This window comes from Populus nigra, chromosome 1, assembly GCF_951802175.1.
Source record: "Populus nigra chromosome 1, ddPopNigr1.1, whole genome shotgun sequence".
Taxonomy (NCBI): Eukaryota; Viridiplantae; Streptophyta; class Magnoliopsida; order Malpighiales; family Salicaceae; genus Populus; species Populus nigra.
Genome location: NC_084852.1, coordinates 23,866,683 through 23,891,425, shown reverse-complemented (window position 1 = coordinate 23,891,425; position 24,743 = coordinate 23,866,683). Strand labels below are relative to the sequence as shown.

Sequence of the window (24,743 nt, the reverse complement as noted above, 5' to 3'; positions counted from 1 at the left end):
CTTTGTAACAACATATATGCTCCTTGTTAAGGAGAAATCTATGCCATTCTCGGACTTCCATGCAGAGTTGTTGAACTATGATCTTATGCAGCGATTCCATAGTCATACTATTCAACAGGAGGCAGGGTCCTATGCTCTCTATTCGTATAAACCTGGTTCAAAATTAGGTTCTCGCAACAACACCAACAAGTCTTAGTTTCCCGGGATGTCAAAAGGGTCTGGTTCTGCTCTTTCTCAATTTCAGCAACCCTTACCTTACCTGTCATCCTCATCATCAACTGCTACGGCTACCTCTCGCTCTCGATCTCCCTGTCAGATTTACAAACGAGATGGACATCAAACATTGGACTGTTTTAATCGGATGAACTATTCATTTTAAGGACGTCACCCTCCAACTGATTTAGCTGCTATGGTTGCTGAGGCTAATACAACTTATCTCAATCAACATCAATGGTATACTGACAGTGGTGCCAACATTCATGTGACCTCATATCTTGCCAATCTTGCAACCTCTCAACCTTGTGAAGGTGATGATTCCGTGGGTGTAAGTAATGGGACATGTTTGACTATATCTCGCACTGGTACTGCTTCCATTAAAACTCATTCTTTTATTCTCACCTTAAATAACGTTGCTTATTGTCCTCAAGCTTCGGTTCAACTCCTCTCTATTAATAAATTGTGCAAAGATAATAATGTTCACTTTGAGCTTACTGGTTCTAATTTTTTTATGAAAGACATCTTGACGGGGGACACGCTTCTGACGAGGCCAAGTGATAATGGATTGTACCTGATCAACTTCCTTCATCTAAATTTCATGCTCTCACCATAACTATTAGCGTCAAAACTTCTACTTCCACTTGTCATTATCGTTTGGGACATCCTTCTGCGAATATTCTACATCGTGTCATTTCTAAATTATCTCTTCCAATTAATGATTCCATAAATAAATAGGCCATTTGTGTGTTTTGTCAACTTGGCAAATCTAAACAATTGCCATTTTCGGATTCTTCAAGAGAATCAAGAACTCCTCTAAAATTAATTTATTCTGATATTTGGTCTATTTCCACTCCATCTTTAAGTGGTTGTTGGTATTATGTAACTTTTATTGACGATTATATTCGCTTTTGTTGGCTTTTTCCTATTTCTCATAAATCCGATGTTTACTCTACCTTTGTTAAGTTCAAGCTTTTAGTGGAAAAACAATTTAATTACACCATTAAACAATTTCAAAGTGATCATGGCGGTGAATATTGTTCTACTATTTTTAAGCACTTTTTAATTACTAACAGAATTTTTCATCATTTTTCATGTCCCTATACGTCCCAACAAAATGGCCTCGCCGAAAGAAAACATCGTCATATTATGGAGATGGGACTCCCTCTCCTCGCCCAATCCGGCTTACCTAAGACCTTTTAGATTGATGCTTTTCTGACTTATATTTTCATCATTAATCGCTTACCTACCAAGCTTCTTGAAAATTCATCACCCTATGAACGCATCTTTCAACGTTCTCCCGACTTCTCTTATTTTCACACCTTTGGTTGTCGATGTTTCTTATGTCTTCGTCCTTACACACTGAATAAATTATCTTACCATAGCATGCCCTGTATTTTCATAGGTTATTGCTCTAATCACAAAGGTTTTCGGTGCTTTGATCCATCCTCCAGGTGTGCATACATTTCCCGGCACGTGATCTTTGATGAAGGTATTTTCCCTACACGTGAACAATCTATTTTCACTGACTCTGCCAATTGCATGGACTCCTAAGGTACTTCAAATACTCTATATTTATCTCTTTCTTCTAGTCATTTTCATTTTCCCCATGTTTCTTCGTTTAACACAGTTTCACCCCCTCCTTTTCTTTCTCGTGATAACACTTCACTTGCACCTTTCCTCCACACACTGGTTCTTACTATTGGTCAACCTGAGTCTTCCTTCGACCCCTCTTCTTCCACTACATCTTTGGCTACTTTTTTCCATGCTTCCCATGAAATTGCACCTTCCGATACCCAAGACAGAGCACTCCCTCTCTCTATTCCACCTCTGTACTGACATTGTTTCTTTATCCTTTTCTTCCCTTACATGAATAAGCTCTAACTTAATTTTAAAAAAGAATATCAATTTAATAGAAAACTCAATAAACTTCAAATTAAGTGTCTGTTTTAGCTTGCATAGAATTTTATATATGTAATATATACTTAAAAAAATATTTAAATTCTCCGGTTAAAATTATTGTTTTTACCATAGTTCAGTGTAAACTGTAAACTTTACCGTATCTAGCTCATTAGCTTTTTAGGCGAGGCATTTTAGTAATTTATCATAAGATTCTTATTGAGAAACAATAACATTCATAGTTTTTAAACCCAACATGGTGGTCGACTCGGTATAATGATCGGGTCAGATGGGTTGACCCGGGTCAACAAAAAAAAACAATGGCTGCTGAAAGGGCCATTGTTACTCCACTTGTGATAATCAACAAAACATCACATGCCATTAATGGACCATAATAACCATCTTCTCTTTTCCATTACCAGACATAAAACCTCCCTCATTCTCCAACGAGACAAAACAAAACAACATCATAAAAAAGCAACTTGGTGGCTGCTGAAAGGGCCACTATTACTCCACTCGTCTTTTATTCAATGTCTCATTATTTTTATTTTCCCTTCAACAAATCCTTTCTTTCATTCATTTATCTCAAAAATAAAACTACAACCCTTTGTTTAGATTTTAGCTTCTTCTCCTTCTCCCATGGCTTGTCTAAGTGATGAGAGTTGATGATGTAGGACAACTTGTCACTGCTACAAAACAGCTCAAGGATGCAGAAGAAGAGGTTGCCATAAACTGAATTACAAGCTTACTGGAATTACTACCATGCACAAAGTGCCAGCAGCACTTTCCTTATTAAACTTATATTCTTAGTTGGGCCTTTAGTGCCTCTTTTATTTCCGTATTGCCTAGGACGTGAACTTAGGACACAAGTCCTCTTTGATGAGGGATTTTCCTGTTACCCCTTAATTTTCCTATTTAATTCCGTAAGTTGTATTTGAGTAGGATTAGGGATGGCAAGCTTATAAATACAAGCAGCCACCCACTCAGAAGAACACTTTTGATTTTGGAATAATAATTCTCTTACGGAAACAAACTTGTTACTCGTGGATTCGGGTATTTATTATTGTTCGTGGATTCGAGCAAACTACATTAAAAAGACGGTGTTCTTCTTATACGTTTTCGCTACGTTAGTTGGTATCAGAGCAGGTTTATCATTGTTCAAATGTCAAATACATTGAACGAACAAGAAGCCCTTGATGGCGGAAGTCGTGAAAACCATGTAATCACGCAGGCAGAATTTAGAGCTTTCCAGCATGAAACTCAGCAAACCTTACAAGTAATACAGGCAACTCTTACTAGATTAACAACTGGAAATAATCAGCAGTGTGAGGATGAAAGGGTTCGCGAGGATTATAGGGAACGAATTGCCCCTGCTCGTGAACACAATCCAAAACCACATAGGTAGCTAGCCTACGAGGAAGAATTAAGTGACAATGAAGAATATGTCGAAAACATATTGAGACCCAATCGACAGGGCTGTCACAATATGGGAGAACGAGGGCCTCAGTTGTTTCGAATGAAGATGGACCTACCTAGCTTTAATGGTCAGCTTTAGATTGAAGGATTCCTCGACTGGTTAGCAGTAGTGGAGAGATTCTTTGACTACATGGAAATCCCTGAAGATAAAAAAGTGAAGTTAGTCGCTTACAGACTAATAGGAGGAGCCTCCGCTTGGTGGGAACAATTGCAACTCACACGAATGAGGCAGAGAAAAGGGATGGTTCAGACCTGGTTGAAGATGAGGCGACTGCTGCGTTACAGGTATTTGCCACTAGATTATGAGCATATACTCTTTCAACAGTACCAAGATTGCAGACAAGGAAATCGAACAGTTCAAACATATGTTGAGGAATTCCACAGATTATCTTCTCGTAATAATTTACTAGAAACAAACGCACAACAGGTCGCGAGGTTTATTGGAGGATTACGTATAAATATTCAAGACCGAGTCTCAATGCACACCATCTACTCCTTAACAAAAGCCATTAATTTGGCTACAAAAGTAGAAGCATAATTGGACAGGACAAGATCAACAGGCGTACCAAGGAGCCCTATTGAATCCATACAGACGACAGCATACAAAGGAAGGTTCCCACTGAACCCTCCACCCCCCATGTCCAACTTTGCAAAAGGACCAAGTAGCAGCAGGATGCAAGTGACAACTGCAGGAATAGTGCCTCCAAAAGCACCAAGGAATCCATATTCCAGGCCAGCTTCGGATAAATGCTACAGATGTGGACAACTAGGACACCGCTCTAATCAGTGTCCAAAATAGGGAGTAATGAATCTGATTGAGCCAGGAGAGGATACAAGCCTGGAGGCAGGAGGAGTAGAGGACGAGACTGAGTACACCTACGAAGACGAAGAAATTACAGCAGGGGATGATGGAGAATTACTCTCATGTTCTCTGGTCGTTAGGAGACTTTTGCTGGCACCAAAATAGAAGGAACAGTCCCAGCGACATAACATATTCAGGACCTGGTGTACTGTGAACAAAAAAGTGTGTGATATTATTATTGACAGTGGCAGTAGCGAGAACATCATCTCTAGAACCATGGTAAGGAAACTAGGCTTGCAGACGGAGAAACATCGCTCACCTTATACGATTGGCTGGATCAAGAAAGGTGCAAAAACAAGGGTAACCGAAACCTGCTGCATTCGATTTTCCATTGGCCAAAATTATGTGGATGAGATTACTTGTGATGTTGTCAAAATGGATGCCTGTCATATGATCCTAGGCAGGCCATGACAATATGATGTGGACGCTACCTACAAGGGCAGAGATAATGTATATGTTTTCATGAGAGGAGGGCAGAAGATAGTATTGGGTCCTTTAAAAGAAGACTTCTCTGCAGTAGAACCAAATGTGCAGGGAAAGCCTATATTACTAGTTGATGGAGGGACATTTATAACTGAAACTCACGGGGCAAGTGAAGTTTTTGCAATAGTAGTGGGTGGGGGAATTGGAACTGACCCTCCCAACGTACCAAAGGCACTGCAGCCTTTACTAACAGAATTTCAGGATATAATACCAGCAGACTTGCCAAAGGGGTTGCCTCCCATGCGTGATATTCAACATCATATTGACTTAATTCCTAGGGCCAGCCTACCAAACCGGCCACACTATCGGATGAGTCCGAAAGAAAGTCTTGTCCTACAGGAGCAAGTGGAAGAACTGATCAAAAAGGGGCTGGTTCAGGAGAGTATGAGTCCTTGTGTAGTACCGGCCTTATTAGTTCCGAAGAAAGATGGTAGCTGGCGCATGTGCATCGACAGCCGAGCTATCAACAAAATCACCATTAAATATCGATTTCCCATTCCTTGGCTAGAGGATATGCTAGACATGTTAGCCGGTTCAAAAATCTTCTCAAAAATTGACTTAAGGAGTGGATACCATCAGATTCGAATCAGGCCCAGGGACGAATGGAAAACCGCTTTCAAAACGAAAGATGGTTTGTACGAATGGTTAGTGATGCCGTTTGGACTATCCAACGCCCCAAGCACTTTCATGCGATTAATGAATCAGGTACTCAAACCCTTCACTGGTAGCTTCATGGTAGTATACTTTGATGACATATTGATTTACAGCCGGAGTGAATCTGACCACCTTGAGCATTTAAGGAAAGTACTTACAGTTTTGCAGTAGAACAAATTATATGTTAATCTGACGAAGTGCAAATTCATGACCAGCAGTTTATTATTTTTGGGATTTATTGTGAGTGCTGACGGGATTGAAGTCGATGAAGAAAAAATTCAAGCCATTCGGGAATGGCCTACCCCGAAAAATGACAGCGAAGTACGTAGCTTCCATGGTTTACCACATTTTATCGACGATTCGTCAGGGATTTTAGCCGAATTGTCGTGCCCATCACTGAATGCATGGAGAAAGGGAAATTCCTTTGAGGAACCAAAGCAGAATACAGTTTTGCACTAATTAAAGAGAAGTTATCCTCTGTCCCGGTCTTGGCACTGCCAGATTTTGAGAAATTATTTGAGGTGGACTGCGATGCTTCTATCATTGGCATAGGGGCTGTCCTATCCCAAGAAGGAAGACCCATTGCATTCTATAGTGAAAAACTGAGTGAGGCTCACCAGAAGTGGTCCACCTATGAGCTTGAGCTGTACGCTGTATTTCGGGCACTGAAAGTGTGGGAACATTACTTAGTACAGAGGGAATTTATCCTATTCAGCGATCACCAAGCTCTGAAGTTCATCAATAGTCAAAGTAATGTGAATAGAATGCATGCTTGTTGGGTTTCCTTCATCCAGCGATTCACGTTCAACCTGAAGCATAAGTCAGGTCAGCTGAATAAAGTGGCCGATGCCCTCAGCCAAAAAGTGTCTCTACTTATCACCATGCGGGCTGAAGTTATAGGCTTTGAATGTCTTAAAGATTTATATGCAGATGATGGAGACTTTAGAACTATCTGGAGTAAGTGTTAGCAGGGACTATCTTCTGAAGGGATGTATGTTCACGAAGGATACTTGTTTCGGGGCAACCAGTTATACATTCCAAGGAGCACGTTGAGGGATAATACACGAACTGCATGAAGGTGGCTTGGGGGGACATCTATGTCGGGATAAGACCGTGGCTCTTATAGAAGAACGCTACTACTGGCCACAACTGAAGCACGACATTGGCAGCCATGCCAGACGATGTCCAACCTGCCAAGCAGCCAAAGGTCAATCACAGAACACAGGGTTATACCTACCCTTACCCATCCCAGCAGCTCCTTGGGAGGACCTTTCAATGGATTTCATCCTAGGACTTCCAAGAACTCAACGAGGTGTTGATTCAGTCTTTGTGGTGGTGGACAAGTATTCCAAAATGGCTCATTTTATTGCATGCAAAAAGACCTCTGATGCTGTGCATGTTGCTAATTTGTTCTTCAAAGAAGTTGTGCGTCTACACGGGGTCTCCAAATCGATCACCTCAGACCATGACACAAAATTCTTAAACCATTTTTGGAAAACCTTGTGGCGACATTTTGATATCACACTGAACTTTAGTAGCACCATCTACCCCCAAACCGATGGACAAACAGAGATAATGAATCGCACCCTTGGCAACCTCATCCGCTGCCTTTTTGGAGAGAAGCCTAAGCAATGGGACCTTACGTTAGCTCAAGCCGAGTTCGCCTACAACAGTATGCTCAACAGGTCAACAGGGAAAACACCATTCCAGGTAGTATACTACCAACCCCGAAGCCATGCCTTAGACTTAGTGCCACTACCAAAACTTCCAGGAATGAGTATTGCAGCAGAGCATATGGCTGATCGGGTTAAAGCCATTCAAGAAGAGGTGCGTAAGAAACTGGAGGCATCTAATGCCAAATACAAAGCAGCTGCAGACCGAAACGACGACCTAAATTATTCAAGGTAGGAGACCTTGTGATGGTATATCTAAGAAAAGAGCAGTTACTAGTGGGAACATTTAACAAATTAAGCGACAAGAAGTATGGCCCGTATCAGATTCTACAGAAAATTAATGACAATGCATATCGGGTAGACCTCCCTGCAGAAATGGCAATCTCTCCTATGTTCGATGTTGCTGACATATTCGAATATCATCCACCCGACGAGTCATCCTCTAATCTAGCTAACTCGAGGTCGAGTTCTTTTCAGGCAAAGGAGACTGATGCAGGACAACTTGTCACTGCTACAAAACAGCTTAAGGATACAGAAGAAGAGGTTGCCATAAACTGAATTACAAGCTTACTGGAATTACCACCATACACGAAGTGCCAGCAACACTTTCCTTATTAAACTTATATTCTTAGTTGGGCCTTTAGTGCCTCTTTTATTTCCGTATTACCTAGGACGTGAACTAAGGACACAAGTCCTCTTTAATGGGGGATTTTCCTATTACCCCTTAATTTTCCTATTTAATTCCGTAAGTTGTATTTGAGTAGGATTAGGGATGGCAAGCTTATAAATACAAGCAGCCACCCACTCAGAAGAACACTTTTGATTTTGGAATAATAATTCTCTTACGGAAACATACTTGTTACTCGTGGATTCGGGTACTTATTATTGTTCGTGGATTCGAGCAAACTACATTAAAAAGGCGGTGTTCTTTTTATATGTTTTCGCTACGTCAGTTGAGTTTCATCAATGCTATCTAAACAATTATTTATCCAAGAAGGAAAAGAAAACCACAAATTCTTGCAATTCAAACGAAGCTATTCCTAACATGATAAGCAGCTTACAATTTGCAATTCCTTCGCAAATTTGAATTGGATCTTCTGCTACTTTGCTCTTCTTCACGAATCACAATTGAAATGGCTTTGAACTTTAAAGATTTAAAAGATTAGGTTTTGCCTTTTTTACTGTCAAACTGTTTGACAATAAAAAGCTAAAAACAACGTTGTTTTTTATATATATATATATATATATATATATATATATATATAACAACTGGGTTTCAGTTGGGTTTACCCAAATCGACTGGGTTTTACCAAGCCAAATCCTCAATTGGTTTTTTTCAATCCGGCCCGGTTGCAATCCCGAGTCAACCCATTGGTCCGGTTCCTAACATCTGTCAATTAATTCAAACTTACAAAGAAAAGAAAGACAAGACGCCCTGCTTTGAATTCTCTGCCGCCATGGGCGAAGTCTCTTGGTTTCCCGTTTCTCTCTCTGACAAATGCTCTTTGAAGCCCGTGGACAAAACCCTTGCTGTTACACACCGTCTGCTTCCGCTAAATCTCCGCTTGCCTGCAACTTCCTCCGTTAATCTCAACGTTAGACTCTCAATCTCAAGTTCAAGCTCGCGTGGCTGTACGCTCAAATGCTCAGCTTCAACACCTGGTACCTAATTCTCACTTTCACTCTCTAAATTGCTTTGTTTTGCTTGTAGTTATTTTTGTGACTTTTGATGAAATGATGGAAAAGACAATGAATTGTACTGTTTGGTTGTCAAGAAATGGAGGGAAAGGAAACGAAATTTAGCAAATTTGGCGGGGCCTGAACTCAGATGGTGGGAAAATCTATGGCCTTCAGTGAAGACACCCTGTATTCCAGAAAAAAGATGGTGGCTTGGGGTACAGTGACTTTGGAAACTTTTGATTTGAGTCTTTTAGCCAAGCAGGAGAGGAGGATTTGCCAACCCTTCTTCATTGTCTGTTTGGGTTTGAAAGAGAATACCCTTCCTCATGCATCGTTGTTGATTGAAATTTTTGGATGTAAACTATCTTTTACTTGGGCAAATTTTGGGATTCGCAGCTACCTAACAAAATCAAACTTTTTTGTTCTGTCACGATATTCTCCCAGCAGCACAAGCTTTATGCAGGAGGGGTATTAGTGTTAATTGTTGTTGCAGCTTGTGTGGAAGATCAGACGAGTACCATGTGCATGCGTCTTTTGAATGCGTTCATGGAAGAGTTACTTGATTGGTTTCATCTCTGAGGATGGTGCCTGCTCATTTTTATGCCCTTAATGCAATGCAACTTTTCCTTCAGAATCGGGATTTCTTAGATCATAATTGTTTGGAATTTTTTTTTGTTACCTTTCGGTTTATTTGGGTGAAACAAAATAATCTACTCCATGCCAAACCTTTCAAAAATCTCCCATTCACCAGGAATTTTATGGTTTCTCATGCTTCTGAGTTTCATGCAATGGTTCTGTTTCACTCTCAACCAAGTAAGTAATCATGTATCTGCTGTCAAGGATTGGCAGCCGCCTTCAGATCATTATATGAAGATGAGTGTTGATAGTTTCAAGCCTGACAGGAGGAAGTGTTGGGGTGTTTTTTTTTCCCTTTCTTTTTGGAAATTACAAATGTGAACTTATGGCAAGAAGGTCACTTCATGAAGCCTCTGTCTTGGATCCAGCAATTATTGATGCTTATTCTGTGAAGGAGGATTTGGTTTTGCTGCTGATTGTGGTTTTCAAGATCCAATCATCTGGAATCTCATTCAAGTGATCCATGCAATGCAATAAAGGCTCATTCATTGGAAGATTTTCTGATCTCTCTGTGATTTATAAGGATATTAGTGCTATTCTCAGTAGGCTTCTTCATTCGCACTTTATCCTTTCTCCTCCTTCCAGCAGTAGAGCTGCTCATCTTTGGTTAGACATGCTAACACTGTAATTGATTGTATTAATTGGATGGAAGTTTGTCCAATGTTCCTTACCTCTACGGTGTACTATCTTCTGACTGTACTAATTATTTATTAATTTTATGATTTGGCCATCGTTTTTCTTCTTCTTCTTCTTAAAAAAGAAGAAAAAGAAGTGAGTGCTAATCGTTATGTTTGAACGCTTTCCAGATAACCAGGTAGCAAGATTTCAAGAAGCTTCAAAGAATGGGAATTTAATTCCTCTATACCGATGTATATTCTCAGATCACTTAACTCCAGTGCTTGCATACCGATGTCTGGTTAGGGAAGATGATAGGGATGCTCCAAGCTTTCTGTTTGAATCAGTTGAGCCTGGCTTGGATGCTTCAACAATTGTATGGCCTTCAACTTTTACTGTTGTTATATTTGTGAAAATGCATGTTTATGTAATATGTTGCTTTTGGTCAACATGTTAGGGGCGATATAGTGTCATTGGAGCTCAACCAAGTATGGAAATTGTGGCCAAAGAAAACATGGTTACAATAATGGACCATTATGAAGGTCGTCGGAGGGAGGAGATTGTGGAGGATCCAATGGAGGTTCCTAGAAGAATCATGGAGGGCTGGAAACCACAATTTATTGATGAGCTTCCAGAAGCATTTTGTGGTAAGATAAGTAGATAATTATCCTACTTTATGTGTTGTGTTCTATTTTTTCTCATTCTTCTGTTTCAATGTATCTTAGGTATTGTTTTTGGTTTGCATGAAGGATAGCTTGTCAAAATTGCCTTAAATACATTAGTATTTATGCACTTCAAGCATTGTTCGTTGTTCATGTTTCTTTACATTTTGTTTCTAAGTCTGGAACAAAACAAGGAGAATATTCTGATAGAGTCCCTTGCCCATATATTTATTGGCATGCCTTAGTTGTTCTCTCTGGAGAAATTTTATGCTGCAAAGAGTGTATATAGTCTGCAACGGTTTTACTCACTAAGTGCAAATTTTTTTATCATTAGCCTCTCCAATTTAGCCTTAAAATTATGTTGATTTTTTTTGTAAGGGTGCAAGTATGTTGATTCACTACTTCGTTGACTAGGTGGATGGGTAGGTTACTTCTCATATGACACAGTGCGGTATGTAGAGAAGAAAAAGCTGCCTTTCTCCGGTGCCCCACCTGATGATAGAAATCTCCCTGATGTCCATCTAGGCCTTTATGATGATGTGATTGTGTTTGATCATGTGGAAAAGGTGATTCTAGGTTGTTTTAAAACTGATTAAGGGGCCATGGCCTTTTTCCATATGCAGCTTATCTCTCCAAACATGGACATGTTTGTGGCATCTTCCCTTCTTTAATTTCAGCTTTTCTTTCATTTGAATGCATTGCAATTTCTTGTGGTGAAGCTTCTTTTCTGACCCAAATCTTACAGTATGTTTTCTTGCAATAAGATTAAGAACTTGTGGATCCAAGTAAATTATATTTGCACTTTATTTACACAATTCAGGGAACAATGCTTGTACGCACCACTATAGAGCATAACTAAAAAAAAAAAAAATCTAGCAACAAGTCAAATTGTCATTTTTTATCATGAACTTTCTTATTTCTAATTTGATAGTTTCTCTGGTGGTATTCTTCTTTCACTTGACCTCAGAAAGCTTATGTGATTCACTGGGTGCAATTAGACCGATTTTCTTCTGTTGATGATGCCTTTAAGGATGGAATGAACCGACTGGAAACTATCTTATCAAGGGTGCATGATATCGCTCCGTAAGTAGTCATTTTTTATGTTTATCCTGTTAAGCTATTTTTTCCTTTCCCGTAGTGTACAGGTTCTAGATTAAAATCTCTGACTCAATTCTCAATTTCAGACCAAGGCTACCTGCAGGTTCAATAAAGTTGTTCACTCGTCTTTTTGGCCCTAAACTGGAGAATCCAAGCATGACAAGTGAAGAATATAAGGATGCAGTGTTACAGGCAAAGGACCATATTTTGGCTGGTGATATTTTCCAGATTGTATTAAGTCAGCGTTTTGAACGTCGGACATTTGCAGATCCTTTTGAAATTTACAGAGCTTTGAGGATTGTCAATCCAAGTCCATACATGACTTACTTACAAGTTTGCTCTCTTTCCCTTGAAACTATCCGTGCCAAAATTTTAGACAATTTTAAATTTCTGACATTTGGTTGCTTTTCTTGTTATCAGGCTAGGGGATGTATACTGGTTGCTTCTAGTCCTGAAATTCTTACACGTGTGAAGAAGGTATTTCTTAACTAACAATATGATGAAAAATCAGATGATTTTCCATTTCTTTTCTTGTTTCTCATATAAATTTGATATTTGTTGACAGGAAAAGATTACAAACCGACCCCTTGCTGGGACTGTTAGGAGAGGAAAGACCCCTAAAGAAGATATAATGTTGGAAAAAGAGCTTCTGAATGATCAAAAGCAATGTGCAGAGCACATTATGCTTGTTGACTTGGGGAGGAATGATGTGGGAAAGGTCGGTACTTGCTAATTTACATGCATGGAATGTGCCAGAATATTTATACACGATTGTGTGAATAGTATCCAATACCACTGCTTCTGAAATGCTCTGTTTAATGAGCCATGCTAACATTTTTTGAATCTTTTCTTAAAATCTGTGTTTATGTCAATAAATATGTACTGAAGACTTGTCCTTCATGCAGGTCTCTAAACCTGGTTCTGTGAAAGTTGAAAAGCTGATGAATATTGAACGATATTCCCATGTTATGCACATCAGCTCAACAGTTATGTATCTCTTATCACTTTCTATGATTCTATGAATGCAGGTGGCATTAAGTAGATCGACATGCTATCTTCTATACATTTTATAGCTAATCTTGATGAATCAGCCATTCTTGCGAATGCATGAAAAATGGATTAAATGAAGTTGGTTCTATTTTTTTTTTTTTTTAAAAAAAACACTGGCTAGTTTCCTTTGTTTTTATAGGTGGCTTATTGTCTCTGGCTTTAAGAATGTCTCCAATAAGGTCCATGTTGGCTTTTTGTTGACAAGATCTTCATTTCTTTTCTGAAGTTTTTTCCATTTAATTGATTCATCTTTGTAGGTCACTGGAGAGAGACTTGATAATTTAACTAGCTGGGATGCTTTGCGTGCTGCACTGCCGGTTGGTACTGTTAGCGGAGCACCAAAGGTATATAAATCTGCCTTTTATTCAGCATCCATGCTCTTGTAGCTGATATGGCTCCAAACTCTGAAGTTACTTCACTCAGCATGAAATCGCAGAAAAGCACTTGGTCTGATATGATCTGATCTTGTTACGAAATTTGATTCCAAGTCCTCAAGTGGGTCGATTGTTCTTTGTTCTCACTATCAACTCTGTTGAAGTACAGGTGAAAGCCATGGAATTGATCGATCAGCTGGAAGTAACCAGACGCGGGCCCTATAGCGGTGGATTTGGAGGAATTTCATTTTCTGGCGATATGGATATTGCACTTGCGCTTAGGACTATTGTCTTCCCTACCAGTACTCGTTATGATACAATGTATTCATACAAGGACGTGAATGCACGTCGAGAATGGGTAGCTCACCTCCAGGCTGGGGCTGGAATTGTGGCTGACAGTGATCCTGCAGATGAGCAGAGAGAATGTGAGAACAAAGCCGCCGCTCTTGCCCGTGCCATTGATCTGGCGGAGTCAGCATTTCTCAAAGAATAATTTTATTTGGTGGTTTTTTAAAGTATAGTTATTTGAAATAATAACAAAAGATACTAATAAAGAGGGGAAACGTTTAATTCCAATTATTTTTTATTGGCTGACCATTTTAAAAAAAATGTCATTTGTTGCCAAAGAACCGCAAACGGACAAGAATTACAAAACAATCAATCCTTTGGGGTCCAAAATAAAAATAAAAATGAGGAGCCCGATTATGATATCTGATAAGTTTTTGGCTTGCCATGCCACGTCAGAATCCGACACAAATTTTGTTTTTTACAGGACATTAAATTAAAAAAAAACTAATTTTTTTAGGGAATTATTTTTCATTGATACTTTAAAGAATATTATTAATGACAAATAAACTTTCAACTAAATATTAGAAGCAAAATGATTTTTTATCGTGATATAATTATTTTTTATAAATTAATAAGAGTTAAATTAATTATTTTTATTTTTTACAGTAAAATTAGTAATTTTATCCTAGAATAAAATAATATAATGCTTATTATTCAAGAGTGTTTTGATCTTTTTATTTTTTTAAAAATTGTTTAATTATGATTCTTTTAAAGATAACAATAATTTTTTTTTTCATTTTATATTGATTTCATTACAAATTTGAAGGTTGCTCATGGGTATTATTGTAATATATATTATTAAAAAAATATGTTTGAATGTGCATAGCACGCGCCTGCATGTGGATGCTCCCTGTACTGTTCGTGCAGCACGAGCGAGCTTATCTAGTCATTAAATGTTGCCCTCTGGGATGTCATTTGAAAGATCTTGACATTCAAATACAATGAGATGACACGTGACCCAATTGCTTCTTGGGTTTGGTATCCACAAATGTTCACCCCTTCTTTTTTTTCTCTCTCTTCACCTCGGATTCAGCTTCAGCCCCTTCAAAAAATTAGACTAGCCCCTACAATTTATTTCTCATTCACATTTAGTCCTAGTTCTTTTGATTACTTTTTTAATTTTTTTTAATAATCTATAAAATTACTAATATTTTTTAATTTCACCCCTATCATTTTTAATCTATAAATAATCAATCAAATTGCAAATGTTTTCAGTTTTCACCTTTATAATTTTTTAATTTTTCAAATTTGATCCTATTTTTTTTTGTTCCAATTTGTTTTGCTTGGGATCATTTTGAAAATTGATACTTTTTACAATTTCATCATCCTTGGGTTTTTTTCTATCAATTTTTTTGAACATTCTTTTTGTTGCTATGTTTTTTACTTTTAGAAGTTTTTTATTAATATTTTTTTTCATGATTTCATCATTCAAAATTAAATTAGCGGGTAATTAAGCTTCTTGGTTGAATCCGGGTATAAATTTTCATGGGTTGTGATTTTTAGAGATTATATTAGGTTTAAGAGGTTAGCTTGGTTCCCCCTCTTTTTTTTTAAAGTTGATTTTTTTCTTCTTATTTTTTTTATACTTTGACTTTTATGGGGTTAACCCTATATTTATTGATAGAATCATTGGTTTTAAAGGTTAATGCATGTTGATTTTGATTTTTTTTCTCTTTTTTAAAATTGATTTATTTAAATTTTATCATTCAAACTTTTTTCTAACTTTTTTTTTGTGAGATTATCACAATTTTATACTTATGGTTACAAAATTTACAAATTCATCCAGATTAATCGTGGTTTTTTTTTTATATATAATTTCTCTTTTTAACATTTAATTGTTTAATAATCTAAATAAGTTTTTTTTCTCCTCTTAGATAAGTTCATATTTTTTTTTATCATTTTTTACCGGTTTTTTAAAATTATTCTAGCATTTTCTCATCATATTATTTATATTACCAATTCAACCCTTGACTCGGGTTTCAATCTTTTTTTTAATCCTAATATTCTTTTTTAACGTGAAAAAAAAAACTGCCCTGCGCGAGCATCGAATATAGTAACAACTACCTACCAAAGGGCTTCTTAATTAACGTGTTTCAGTCATCACTGCCACTCCTCTATTTCTGCGTCTCTGAATTTTCATGGCAATTGCTGCTGCTTCTTCTTTCTAAGGTGTAGTATATCTCATCTCTTTTACTTTCCCTTTGCTTTTATATAGTATATCTTTTACGTAGCTGCAATTTAATTTTATCGAACTTCAGTTCTTGCCTGCATCCTCTTTTATCTCCGATGAAATGCCTTTTCGGTGACTATGAATTATGCACAAATTAGATTACATTTTTATTTATTTTTCACTTGGTTGCTAGGATCTTATCAATCCTTTACTGTATATAATGAGTAACCTTTTTCTATTTTTTTCTCTGCGTGAAAAAATAGAATCCAACTCTGTGCTTTCCAGTGTTTCATTTTTGAAGATAAATGCTTATTGCCTGGTGGGGTGTCGTCTCAGTTGGGGATTATAAGTACAGTAATTATTGGTTCCATCTTGACAGCAAAAAAGAACTAGATTCTGGAGTCTGTTGTCCAACCGATTTGAGTAACCCTATCGGTATTCGATGGCCTGGTTGCTGACAAACAGGATTGACTTGTAACCCTGGCTCTGCTCCCGAATTGATTTTTTGAAACCGTTCTTTTTAGGCCCCCTTCACCGTATTTTTAATGGTTGGTGTGTTTATATCGTTCTTTAAAAGCTATTGACTTCAACAACCACTAGTAAGGACTTGGACTCTTCTTGTATGCCAGCCATAGAATCGGTGCTTCGGTGTGAATTGGAATAGCCAGATGTGTTCTGATTTCGTTGAATTTAGCTTAGAGTGAAAGAATGAAGGTTGCATATAGATGACGGGTGTATGATTTTTGGTATTGTTGAGGGATGGGAGGTAGCAAAAGCCAAGTATGTTGATGAATTAGTAGATAGACTCGAGTCCCAATTTCACCTCTTCCATTCAATAACAAGTAGAATTTCATGCAATTCACGAGGCATTTTATTGTCATTAGTTGCCACATGACATATTTCAACTTGTTAACGTTTTACTTAATATGCGTTGCTTTTATCCAGGGGAGTGGGCGGTGGTAGTAGCAGGGGAGTGGGCGGTGGTAGTAGCATACATGCACAAGTAACTGGTAAATTAGGATTATACTCTTCAACAAGAATTTAGCTATGGGCGCCACAAAGTGTAAGAATCTATCCCTCCCTTCCCGCACACAAGTTATTATGAATTTGCATGTTAAGTTCGCCATTTGTTCCAGGTATTACACCTTACATGGACAAGTAGAGATTATGGCATGAGAAATCCAGCAAGGAGCTAATGCAGTTCAGGGTGTTGAGGCAACACGTTGGCAGGTAATTCTGGTGTAGATGAGGAGCAATTGTTGCTAGAGGGGAATTCAAACTTGTGAACAAGAGGAAGCAGTCTTAAAATTCTTGCGCGCTGTGTGTGTGAGTGAAGGTGGCAGAGGTTGATGGTTAGAGACACCTAAGATGCTTAGCAAATTTCACCTGGTGGCATGGAACAGGTACCTGAGACACTTTCCAACTCGATATTGCGCAAGGTGAAGGCCAATCCTAAAGCAGATGACGTGCCCGATATTCTTCCAGAACAACTTTTGGAGGCTGATGGTTTCTCTTTGGTTTTCCTTCTCTTTTTGGTGTGATGGCATCCCAATTCAAAGCCTTCTTTGATGCAACCCATGAGATATTGGAAACCCAAGCTCTTGCTGGGAAACCTGCTGGAATCTTCTGGAGTACTGGTTTCTATGGAGGAGGCCAGGAACTTACTGCGTGAGTTGATTCATTCGTCAACCTCTACTCTCAGAACCTTTTTTTTTTTTTTAATCTTTATAAATTTTAACTAGTCCAAGCTTTTGGAGGCAACTAGTATTATGCTACCCTATTCATTGCTGCAGGGTAAGTAAGCTTAAGAGAAGCAGGACAGACCTTTTTTCTTCTTGTTATCAAATTTCATCAAGAGTTTAGTTTGTTCATCTCACTCTAAGAGCCGCTTTTCCACTCAACCATGAAAAAAGAGGAAAAGACACTATCCCAATTGAGCCCTGCACAAAGAAATGCTGCCAAAGTTAGAGACAAAATTGCATGAATGGAATGAAGGGAAAGGAAATTTGAAAGTTCACTAGTTTTCTTTGCTTGTATGATTCATCTTGCAGTGCTAATCCCGTCATCATCGATGAATAATCAGATTTAGGGCAAAACTGTGGCGTATTTTAATAAATTTATATCATTAGCTACTGTTTTTCATTTTTTTGTCCCTTTATGCGCATGTGTGCATATACAGCGTCCTATGATCTCCCCACTTTCTGTAAAATGCCAATGGTCACTTGATCGTTTATTCACCTCCTGTTTGCATATTTACAGCCACAACGCAGTTAGCACACCATGTTATGCTATTTTTTCCTCGGGGTTACACCGTCGGCAGTGGCATGTTTGAGACGAATGAAGTGAAGGGTGGATCTTCTTATGGTGCTGGAACTATCGCAGCAGATGGGAGCCGTCAACCCACTGAATTAGAACTCCAACAGGCCTTTTTCCCAAGGAAAGATATAGAAATATAAAATAATTTTTTTAAAAAGAATTTTAGTTTATATATTTTTAAAATAGAAACCTTTTATCTTTCATGTCTCATCTTTTCTATTTTAAACATAAATAAAAAACTAAGATACCGTTTGTTTTTTAATTTAGAACTATATTTAATTGCATTTTAAAAGTTTGTTTAACTTAAAATATAATTAAAATGTTGTTTTTTTAGTACTTTCTAATAATTTTGATATATTTATTTAAAAAAATAAAAAATTATTTTAATATATTATCAAATAAAAATACTTTTTTAAAAAATCATCATCACAGTCCTAAAAACACTAATTTTTTCGAACCATAGCAAATGAATTACGAAAGCATAAAAACAGTGGACTAATTTGTAAAATTAGTGAAGATGAAAATCTCTTTGGATGCAATTTGAATTTAAAGAAGGGAAAAAATTATAAACGACCTCGTTTTAACCCTCGATGACAGAGTTAAACAAAATTAAACAGAATCGCGTCTCTCCTTCCCCTGTTTTTCTCTTCTCTCTTCGATCCTGCACCTCCAATCCCAGAAAAGAAAAGAAAAAAAAATGGAGTCCCTCTTGCGATCCTTAACGGGTCAAGACCCAAACCCGGACGACTACAGAAACGTCGACTTCTGGTCAGACCCAGAACGTTCAGGCTGGCTAACAAAGCAAGGAGACTACATAAAAACCTGGCGTCGCCGCTGGTTCGTTCTCAAACAAGGGAAACTTGTGTGGTTCAAGGATCGAAACGTGACACGGGGGTCAATTCCCCGTGGGGCGATCCCCGTGGGCAAGTGCTTGACCGTGAAAGGTGCAGAAGATGTGCTTAACAAACCTTATGCGTTTGAGCTTTCGACGAGCCAAGAAACAATGTTTTTTATAGCAGATTCGGAGAAAGAAAAAGAAGAGTGGATCAATTCGATTGGGAGGTCAATTGTTCAACAATCTCGGTCTGTTACTGATTCTGAGGTTGTTGATTACGACAGCACTCGCTGCTGATTACTTTGTTTTTGTTGTATCAAATAAAAAAAATTAGTTAGCTAAACTCTATACCATGTTTGTTTTTGTTGTTCCTACTGTTGTGTATGTAATAATAAATCTTGGGGTATTTCTATAGTTTAATTTGAAGGGTTTGCATGATTGATTGTGGTGTTTCCTTTAATTTTTTTGCAATTGAATTTGGATACTTATTCTGTGACTCAACTTCGTTGTTTGATTGTGATTATTGAGTGCATGGGTGATTTCATGAGTGTTAGAAATTCAGTCAAAAAGGAACTACTGGGATTTGGATCTTGTTGATTTTTTTTTTAAAATTTATTTGTTTACTTGAGAATGAGTGCCTGTGTTCTCTGTTAATTCATTAAAAAGAGCCTGCATTTCTAGTTAGTTTATGATGCCGGTGCTATTCTTTGGTGGGTGATTTTGTGAAGGGATTTGTTTAGAATTCATGGTATATTATTATGCAAATCAAGACTGTAGGGCTTTGGTGAGATTTTTGTTTACAATTGGAAGAAATTGAAATACATTACTAGAGATTGGAGTTTGGTTCCTGACAACAACTTTTTTCTGGACAAGTAGGTCAGATTATGCAGACTGGTGATGAACTTCTTAGTTCTTCAAAATGCAGTTGAACACTCAAGAACATTATATTACTGATTCTGTTAAATCATTGAAATTCTTTATGTAGTCGTCATGAGGATCCAGTGGGAGTTTAGATTCCTGAAAAGGGTTTAGGAAACTGTGTTAATAATTTAATATACTATGCTTTATGTGAAAAAAACTTATATTGGAAACATATGCTTTGATCCAGTATGTTTTACACCTGAACTCATCATCTACCCGCAAACTCTGATGTCCTAGCTCAGACCATAGCAGCAAGAACAACCTCAACTTTCAAGCACGGCAGTTTTGCTAGTTGATTGAATTCAGTTTCAGTCCCAGTAAGCCTGTTACCTGATTGAATGCAACAAACTTGTTGCGTCATTTGTCCAACTGGCCTTGCTTGATTCAACTTTGGACTTGATAGGCTTGGGTTTCTGCTGGTAATTTTAGTCCTCTTCTACACTAGCTCTACGCACAAGTTGTGGATCTTTTGTTTGAAAGTACTTGTTCTGCCTTAGCCTTTCTGACGTGCCATCGTTGGATGTCCTGGGTAGAGGACTCTGCCGCAGCCATACACAATAAGCATTTGCAACTTTTGTTACTGTGGAGGACGTGCAATTTTACCATGGGATTATAACTTGAATTGCATTTTGCTGATTCATTAAGACTCTTAGCAAGCTAGATTGTTGCCAAAAGCTAAATGATTGTTTTTGCCTCCAGATTCTTTGAAGGGAGTTCAAATTTCTTGATCACGTTTGTCCTTCCAAGTGCAGCCACATCTCAAAGCTCCCATTAGGAAGCTCAATGCAGTTGGAAGGTTCAGTAACTAAACTGCAATAGTTTCTTCACCAGGACCATTACTTACTTTATATATACTGTTGAAAGTAGTTGAAGTTTTAAAGAGAACCCAGTATCCAGCAACATGAAACGAGATTGATCTGATAGATGAAGTGCCGTCTATCCACATTCAAGGTTTCTTATATTAATATTAGTAATGGACGACATGTCTAAAAAAAAATACCCTAGGAAAAAACATAAACCCCTGCTAGCCAGCAATTGAAGTTTTTTTTTTCTTCCATATTCTGAACCCTAAGATTCTTGACCAAAGCACCAAAACAAGGAAAGATCAAGCTAAAAATCCTGGTAAAGATCCTTAAAACTCTCGAGTCCGTTAAGATTAACAGAAAATAAAACCGACAAGCTCTGCTTGATATGCCACGTGTCAAAAACCCACCACTTGATGTTAGATCCGAAACCTTCTCATTCCTGGCCTTCCCAAATTGAATATAATACAACCTCCGCGCTCTTTACAGATATTAAACGACTCTTCTAGTTCAACAAGACCCAAGCTTGTGTTAGCAATGGAGACTTTAACTAGCTTGTCCGCCAAGGTCTTTACAAAAAACAATAAAAAAACTCTATCACCATCAAGATCAGCTCTGCTTGGTCGATCTGATTTTTGTTTTTCTCCGTCTCCAAATCTAAAGAGACCACATTTTTAATCCTTTGATTTTGTTTCGACGCAGAGATGCTCCATTGTTGATCGTGAAATCTCACCCTGCACCTGATGCAGAGGTACCTTATTTCTTTAATGATTTCTTTTATTTTCATTTCATTGTGTATTTATATTTTTATTTATATCATTTTTTCCTTTGAACAATAAACAGAATTCGTGTGTGATAAGAAACAAATCTCATAACTTTCATATATGAGCATGCATGAATGCATAAAAATCTATAGTTAATCATGGATCACTTCCGTTTCCTGGATTATAAATTATCAAGAGGAAACATGACAGGATCTCTTAGTCCGTTTTCCCTCTAAAGATACTCACAGATTCAATGTTACCGAAGAGTACTAGCTATAATAGTCTTATAGAAGAATAAGCTGATGTGAAGAACTTGAAAGTCATAATTGTGATTATCAAATAAAGAAAAGGTGCACTAAATTCTACGTTCCCAAGTGGTATCAGTGGTCCAACAATGCAGTAGTATAAGATCACCCTTCAAGTTTTGTTCCAAATTTGTAAATGAGCCTTGCTCTTGCTCCAGAGAGGTCACTTTTAAGATCAAGATAAGGCTGGAGTTCTTGTTTTCTGCTGGAGTTCTTGTTTTCTGCTGAAGTTCTTTTTATCATAGCCTGGGAGCTTAATTGAGTTCATTCAAAAAGCTTCATCTCGACTGATTTAAATTTTCAAATAGGTCTTGAATGGCTTCGACACTGCAGTATCCCGGAACCAAAAAATAAGTAAGTTACACCGTGTTCCATATTCTTCAATCCAAGTTTGTGCTTACTGTGATTTCAAAACAATGATTGTAGCTTCTCTGCTTCTCAGCACCGGCAAAAACTGTTCATGTGAAGTTCTAGTTGCAGAAGGAGTGTGTATTCGGTGAGCAATTTCTCCTAGTTGGGGAAGATCGAATGGTTGGTCTGTGGGATCCATCGAGTGCCATACCACTCAACGGGTCAGAGGGACACACATGGAGTGTTGAGCTGGTAAGAAGGAACTATCAAAAAAGCTATTATACTGGTATTCGATAAGATATACAGAATCCGGATTCTGGCAGGATGTACGCGTCAATTTGACGATGCAATACAGGTTTATTCTTAAAAGAAGCACAGGAGAAATCGTTTGGCAGCCTGGCCCAGACAGAACTTTCAAGACATGGGAAAGCAATAACAGTATAGTGATTGCTGAGGATTGGGAAAATGCTGGAGCTCAAAAAGTTATCGAGGAGCAAGTTATCAATACTCCAGATTTGGAGCCTGTTGTTGCTGTAAATGTTTCCCATAGAGGGGAGGAAGTTACACCTGATTTCAACAGGGATATAATGCTTTCAGGGCTGTTGAATCCTATAACAGATTGTGCAGAACAAAACGTAAAGAAAGACAAGTTGTGTGGAAGATTGAATTTTATTGATTGCATAACTCTCTTAAATCGAGTTTTTGTTTAACAGAAAAACAATCAAATCTATTGATTATATAACATACTTCTAATAACAAAACAAGAAAATAATAACATAATTTATTCTTAAAGTCCTGGTCTTCAAGTAGAAATCTTCCGGTTAATCTTCTCCTCGGCACCCTCCTCATCTTTTGCAGCTTTTAAGGTATTCTTTCAACACTCCTTGTCTTAACAACAACATACACCTAGCTTGCTTTTTAATTTTTTAAGATTTGCTTTTGAAAGAGCTTTAGTTAACACATCTATAATTTGGTCATTAGTAATACAAGAAAGCTGAATAACTTCACCTTTTTTCTGGAATTTTTTTAAAAAATACAACTTGATTTTAAAGTGTTTAGTCCTGTCATGAAAAACAAGATTATTTGCAATAGAAATTGCAGCCTGGTTGTCAACATTAAAAGATAAAATTAAATAAAAAAACATACTATTTTTTTTTAAAAAAAAAAGCAATTGCAAGGAAAAAAAAGGCTCGAGTCTTTTCAGGTTTTAAAAAAAATATAGATAAATCATGAAATCAATTTTTTAAAAAACTATAAAACCCGTGTCCCTAACCATTTAATTGGAAAAACCATATATAGAAAAACTATGAAGGGTCAATTCTCAACAGATCAAACATTAAATGATGAAATTAAAAATAAATTAATCATACAAAAATAATAATTAAAAGCCAATAAAAAGGTGTGAGCTTACCCAAGTTAACCCGTCAATTCCACGGCTCTGGTCATAAGATCAAAATAACCCTATAAAAAGAAAATAAAGAAAACCAAGAAGCTTATTTTTGTAATAAAAAATTAACATCAAGTAATGAGAAAAAAAATAAGTAAAAAATGATGTGAACTCATGACCTGGAAAAAATAAGTAAAAAATGATGTGAACTCGTGACCTGGATCAATTGATTGAAAGCACCAAACTTGAAAAAATCACGAAGCTCAAATTTTAATAAATCAAATATCAAATGATAAAATTAAAAAAAAAAACCAATCACAAAAAAGAATTGAAAAGAAAAAATTAAAATTAAAATAATGAGGATCAAATTTGAAAAAAAAACAAATTAGAAGATGGTTAATTTTGGATTGAAGGGCTAAATTGAAAAGAAAAATTAATTCCAAAAAAAAATTAAAGAAGAAACCACCAAGAGAATGATGATCAAATCTAAAAACATAACAAATTATAATTTTTTATTAAAGGATAAAATTGAAATTTCATAAAAGATGCAAGAAAAAAATGAAGAAAAAAAATCAGGATCAAATTTGAAAAAAAAGAAGAAAATTTTAGATTGAAGGATGCAATTAAGAAAAAAAAAACTTATAAAAGGGTCAATGACATAAATTAAAGAATCAAAAGAATGAAAATTGATATTCAAATATTCTCGAGGATTGTCCTGAAATTTTAAATGTCACGCGTGAATTCCGAAGAAAGAGAGAGAAAAAAATAAAGAAAATAGCTCCACGACAATCCATCAAGCACAACCCAACACGTGCTGCCTATGAAGGAAAGGGATGTCGCGAGCAATCAACTGACATGGTGGAAGTAGATTTTTGACCACTAAATAACTCTTCACACACCTCCAAAACTTCAAGGCACCTTTCGCACACTTCCATAGGGTGGGCAGACGCCTGATAGGCTTGAATTTTTAATATTTTTTTAATTATTGTAAAAATCAATTTACCCCTCAACTTTTCTGATTATAATAAAAAATCTCAAATAAAAATACAAAAATACCCCAAAAAGAAACCTAAATTAATTTTGTCACAAAAAATAATTTAGTAAATTTATTGTGCTAAAAATATAAAATATCTCACTCCATATATATATATATATATATATATATATA

General features: G+C 37.0%; 2 protein-coding genes, 1 long non-coding RNA gene and 1 pseudogene across 5 annotated transcripts; all 4 read left to right on the top strand.

The window, feature by feature from the left end:
• Window positions 1-8,657: 8,657 nt before the first annotated feature.
• On the top strand, window positions 8,658-13,951 carry LOC133694010 (anthranilate synthase alpha subunit 2, chloroplastic-like). 3 transcript variants are annotated; one of them, XM_062115431.1, is made up of 11 exons: window positions 8,660-8,922; window positions 10,383-10,567; window positions 10,649-10,838; window positions 11,268-11,419; window positions 11,821-11,936; window positions 12,038-12,284; window positions 12,372-12,428; window positions 12,517-12,669; window positions 12,857-12,937; window positions 13,259-13,345; window positions 13,545-13,951. In XM_062115431.1, exons 1-11 carry the CDS (start codon window positions 8,718-8,720, stop codon window positions 13,866-13,868), a joined length of 1,797 nt encoding a protein of 598 aa, XP_061971415.1. In that variant the 5' UTR covers window positions 8,660-8,717; the 3' UTR covers window positions 13,869-13,951. The 3 variants fall into 3 exon arrangements, with proteins under 3 accessions (XP_061971406.1, XP_061971415.1, XP_061971423.1); XM_062115439.1 differs by having other exon boundaries at window positions 8,782-8,922; window positions 10,660-10,838; XM_062115422.1 differs by having other exon boundaries at window positions 8,658-8,922; window positions 12,038-12,428.
• A 2,247-nt stretch (window positions 13,952-16,198) lies between these two features.
• On the top strand, window positions 16,199-18,035 carry LOC133678924 (probable NAD(P)H dehydrogenase (quinone) FQR1-like 3; annotated as a pseudogene).
• A 642-nt stretch (window positions 18,036-18,677) lies between these two features.
• LOC133691264 (pleckstrin homology domain-containing protein 1-like) lies at window positions 18,678-19,484 on the top strand. The gene has a single exon (XM_062111698.1). The coding sequence runs from the start codon at window positions 18,907-18,909 to the stop codon at window positions 19,339-19,341; it is 435 nt and encodes a 144-aa protein (XP_061967682.1). The 5' UTR covers window positions 18,678-18,906; the 3' UTR covers window positions 19,342-19,484.
• A 1,798-nt stretch (window positions 19,485-21,282) lies between these two features.
• Window positions 21,283-22,858, top strand: LOC133689183 (uncharacterized). Its single transcript, XR_009841271.1, has 3 exons — window positions 21,283-21,519; window positions 22,146-22,191; window positions 22,280-22,858. It is a non-coding gene; the product is annotated as an uncharacterized LOC133689183 (long non-coding RNA).
• Window positions 22,859-24,743: the final 1,885 nt, after the last annotated feature.